At 45.2% G+C, this 4,524-nt stretch overlaps 1 protein-coding gene across 1 annotated transcript; it reads right to left on the reverse strand.

Annotated features, from left to right (window-relative positions):
* Positions 1-534: 534 nt before the first annotated feature.
* Positions 535-2,712, reverse strand: CCR75_003204 (uncharacterized protein; the record flags this gene model as incomplete). The annotated part of the gene is made up of 1 exon (XM_067961301.1): positions 535-2,712. The coding sequence occupies one exon, from the start codon at positions 2,710-2,712 to the stop codon at positions 535-537; it is 2,178 nt and encodes a 725-aa protein (XP_067818860.1).
* Positions 2,713-4,524: the final 1,812 nt, after the last annotated feature.

Raw genomic sequence — 4,524 nt, forward strand, 5'->3', positions numbered from 1 at the left:
TTAGCAAGCGAGCGGAAGGGGGCGAGGGGCAGCAAACGATAAAGAGTTCAAACGAAGGATAGAAGAGGTAAAAATCTAAAGCCGGAGATGGCGTTTTTACTTTTTAACGATCGTGAGATTCCAGTTTTACTCTTGCTGGGCTACATATCAGCCAAATATTTAATTTAGTAGCTGGCTAACAACGATACAGAACAGATTATGTGAAGATAAGGTCATTTCCTCATGCGTCGATAAGGTCATTTCCTTTTTACTTGACATAAGCATAGTGTTGCGAATAGAACCACTCGGAAGGTTGCAAAACAACACTGTAAAATCGAGTCGCTGAAGTATGCGCATCTCCAATATGCAGCTACACATCTCGTCATGCCTGCAGTAATTTTTCGGACAGCATGCTTATCGCGCGGGTGAAGAGAAATATATATATTGGGCAAATATCAGCAATCCGCAATATATTCAATTAAACAGGTCACAACACCACGTAATGTTTAAGACCATTTTCTAAAAGTTTGCAAAGAAGTTTATTCAAATTGAAAATCAAATGATGGAGGTTCGATTATCGTTCTTCGTCAAGTACAGCGGATCCGACGAGCTCTCACCCTTGGTCTTTGCAATCTTCGTTGCTTCCTTCTCCTTTTGCGAGGCACGGATCGACGATGCATAGATTGAAAAAGTAACTAGGCCAGCAACGAGCGTCGACACAGCAATGGAAGCCCAAACCGGTGGCCCGTACGACGAACTCCCAGACTTTGTAGTTCCCGACACAGCCGTCGTACAACGAGGTCCCCCCCAAAATTTATACAAACACTCGCAGCGTCGGTTGACACACCTCCCAGTTTCAATATTGGTCCGACCCATTAACCCGCCGATTGTACAGTCATCATGCGTGCGACAAAACGCCTTACCATTGACTTCAATCGCCTTGTTATTATTGTCTTCGTACTCGTCAATGTGGCCATCAATCCACTCTTTCGTCGGGTGTGTCTCAGGGTCACACCCTACGTACATGTAATTGTCATCGTCAAGGTCATTGGCCAAGTCTTGGTACAGTCGAACGTAATCCACCTTCATATACATTGGAAACGCGTCACAAATGCGATTCACCACCGGGTCCGACCCATCGCCACGGCATGGCTTCCCCGGGTTTGGTGGACTCGAACCCCACGTTCGTGACAATGCGACATTCATAATAATATAGAGGGGTTCCTCGACCATTAGTTTTTGCGGGTTTGACTTATTAACATTCTGAGGTACGTCCAAAACCGCAGATGACGGGATTTCAAATAATGGCTCCCCTTCAAGCATCCATCGAACGTACCCATTTTTTCCCGTAACCCACTCGACTTGGTACACCAAGTAAGTAACGTACGCTTCTAAATGCACGGGCCAATTGGACGAAATAGCGTCCATTTGGTAATTAAAGTGGTCCATGGCATTCGAAGGGGGGGTCGTCGTTTCGTTACGCGGGGCGGCACACTTAAAGTACGTATTGTCCGGGTCACAGAGGTACGAACCCAAGTAGACATTAAAGAGTGGAAAACACGTGCCATTCGAATTAATACCCCAATGGTCCTCCCGAACGCCATCAATTCGACTCAAGTCGGCGTGGATATCATTTGACGCAGGACACGTGGTCTGGGAGCACGCATTGGCCTTAACACCCGATTGTAAGGACGCAGCAATGGACGCGTAATCTTGTTTCACTGAAACAGGGGGTACACATCGATTGTTTGCGGCGTAACGAAGACCTTGGTACCACGATTTGTGGCCCCGCATGCGTTCCATCACGGGACTTGGGACGTCAATGTGATTTGCACCGGGATTTTGACAATTTGACGTATAAAAGCACCCATCGTAGTCCGCACCACTAAGTCGATACTCATCGGGCATGCCCGGACCGAGCTGAATGGACGACGAAATCAACGATGCAGCACCTTCAAGGATATCAATCTCCGGCGCGCCACGTCCTTGGTTTGGATGAAGGCCGTAGCCTGGATTGTCGTCACATGCACTAATGCGTTGATGAATGGGATCGAATTTATCGGGGGCGCACTCATTGTACGAGAATGGCCACATGCGATTCGTTGAAGCGGAGAAAATCGCTCGTCCAAGGTTCCCAAGCATCCAAATACCAGGCCACGTGGGGTAAAAGCCACCTGCTTGAACAAGTGCATTTTTCCCTTTTCGTAAATCCGGGTTACCCGACCGATTGGTTACGGCGCCGGGTAATTGGGTACGGACTTCGAGCATACCCCCTTGGTAACAAAATTTGTTCCAAGATTGCACCATTGCCGCTCGATAGAAAAAGTACGCATCCACAAACGCAGGAGGGTGAAGGTACATGTTGTAAACCCTCAAAATAGTGACTTCATCAATTGATTCAATATAAAAGTAACACGTGCCATCGTCGTCACACTTGGTCGACGTCATGTTCGACGAGTAGATTTGCATGGCACCGTTGACACCATCGGGCTTATCGAGGGACGTCCACATGTGGTCATCGCCCGGTCGAAAGCTTCGATTGGCAACGTTAAACTCGTCGCTCATGACAAGGTCCCAACGGCGGCCACGGGACGTCATGTGCACGTGTTTTGACGTCGGGGTATCCGGATCAACCCATGGTTTAATTCCAGACCGAGTGGGGTACATGGGGTTCCTCTTGGCGACAATTAACGTCGAGGCAAGCGCCCAGATTGAATACCATAGTACTGCCATGGTCCGTGCGTTCGTTTCGAATCACTAGGGCGAGTTACCGACTGAAGAAGCTCTGCGATCGATCCAAAGGGAACAAACTTACGACACAGGACAGAGACCAGAAATCCGTTTTTTCTTCTTGGTGCTATTTTCACGCAAAAGAGCACATCTCACTTGTTCTAAGTATAGCTCGTGCGGGATCAAGATTTACACAAAGGATAGGCGGCTGCAGTCGTGGCACATGCTGCTATAGATTTTTAAGTAAAAGAAACCAGCTGTGGATTCTGCTAGCCAGTAGGGTTACTGCATGGATAGGCTACTTCTGGACATGTGCTTGTATTTGATATTTGTATACCCGTCGCATATGGGATGAAAAAAGACCATGTCTTGAATCACAGCCACGGAAGTTCTGACCCTCATAAGTTCGAATCTGACACACCGTGTGTTTCTAAAGGCCGCCTGGAAAATTTGGAGTGCAGACCCACTTTATCATTCTGTAAGGCTTTAATTTAAACTGATTTCTGACGCGACTTGTTACAGATTCGTTTTAATAACATGCGTAAATTATTTGAAGCCAACAAAACTTTTTGTGATCATATTTGGCGCATAATTTTTCACAAACGGCTAGCCTTCGACATTCCTTTGCAAGTTTACTATCGCTTAACTTTTCGTGAGATGTGTACAACAACCTCACCTTAAAAAACTAGGAAATCGACTTTCTACAAGTGAAATGCAACGCGTTTTTATGTCGCCTCCACTTTTGTTTGAATGCTTTACTATGACAAAACTTTGGTTTTAAAGAAAAGTTGATTTTTTCTTTCGCTCACTTCGAAGAAAACAGATTTGTTGACAAGAGAGCAAAGTCTTATAAAACTATCTAACAATACCCTTAATAAATCCGATAGCGTTGAGGCAATCAAAAAGAAACCTGCTTGACCTTTAAGATCGAATTCTTCCTGGTTCTTTTGTCGCAATCTTCCCAGCTTTTGCAATTTAAATCTGTCTTGCCAACTCATATGTCTGGAATAAAGGAGAATATCATTCTAGTCGTACTCAATGAGTATCAAGAAATACAACATTGCGCTTAAATTCTTGAAACACGAAGGTGTGCACGTTTATCAAAGACACTGGTCTTGACCTTTCAGCTAATGAAATGTATAAGAAGTAGAGCGGAACAAACAAACTAGTGGACATACAATAAGGATCAAAAGAGAAAGTTTTATTTGTTACACTAAAGGCATCTCTACATACCTTTTCAGATGACCCACGTAAAATACGGGGTGCGTCTTCATATACGGGGAAAGGGTGAGCCTATAATTAAGGTCTTAACATTTTTTACCACCGTAAAGGGTGTAGACGGGCACGTCGCAATGCGGCCACGCTCTACTTAGCACACACTCTAGCACAGCGAGGAAGCGGTTTGCACCTGCTTCTCTTGCGTGCAGTGAGGTAGTTGTGGTGGGCGCGCAAGCGACCTCACCCAACACACTAAGAACTCTGGTGAAGTGACGTCACGGGAGCGGTAATCCGTCTCCTCGTGCGCACTTACCAAGTAGGTAGTAAATTTCAGACTGATTTATATTTAATAGAATTAAATACAAATACCTATTTTTACCAATTAAAATGATATCTCTATAGATATCATTTAATATGTATTGCGAGCGTATCTTTATAGATACCTCGCGTAACTGATGACGCTAGCCGTCATCATGGATGACGCTGGGCGTCATCCCTCCTAATGTGAATGCACCCATGTGCATCACATCCACAAGGGTTGGTCACAAATGTGCACCACACCCGAGTGTTGGGTCTAATTACTATTATTTAGTAATT

The sequence above is a fragment of the Bremia lactucae genome, linkage group LG6 (genome assembly GCF_004359215.1).
Source record: "Bremia lactucae strain SF5 linkage group LG6, whole genome shotgun sequence".
In the NCBI taxonomy this organism is placed as follows: domain Eukaryota; phylum Oomycota; class Peronosporomycetes; order Peronosporales; family Peronosporaceae; genus Bremia; species Bremia lactucae.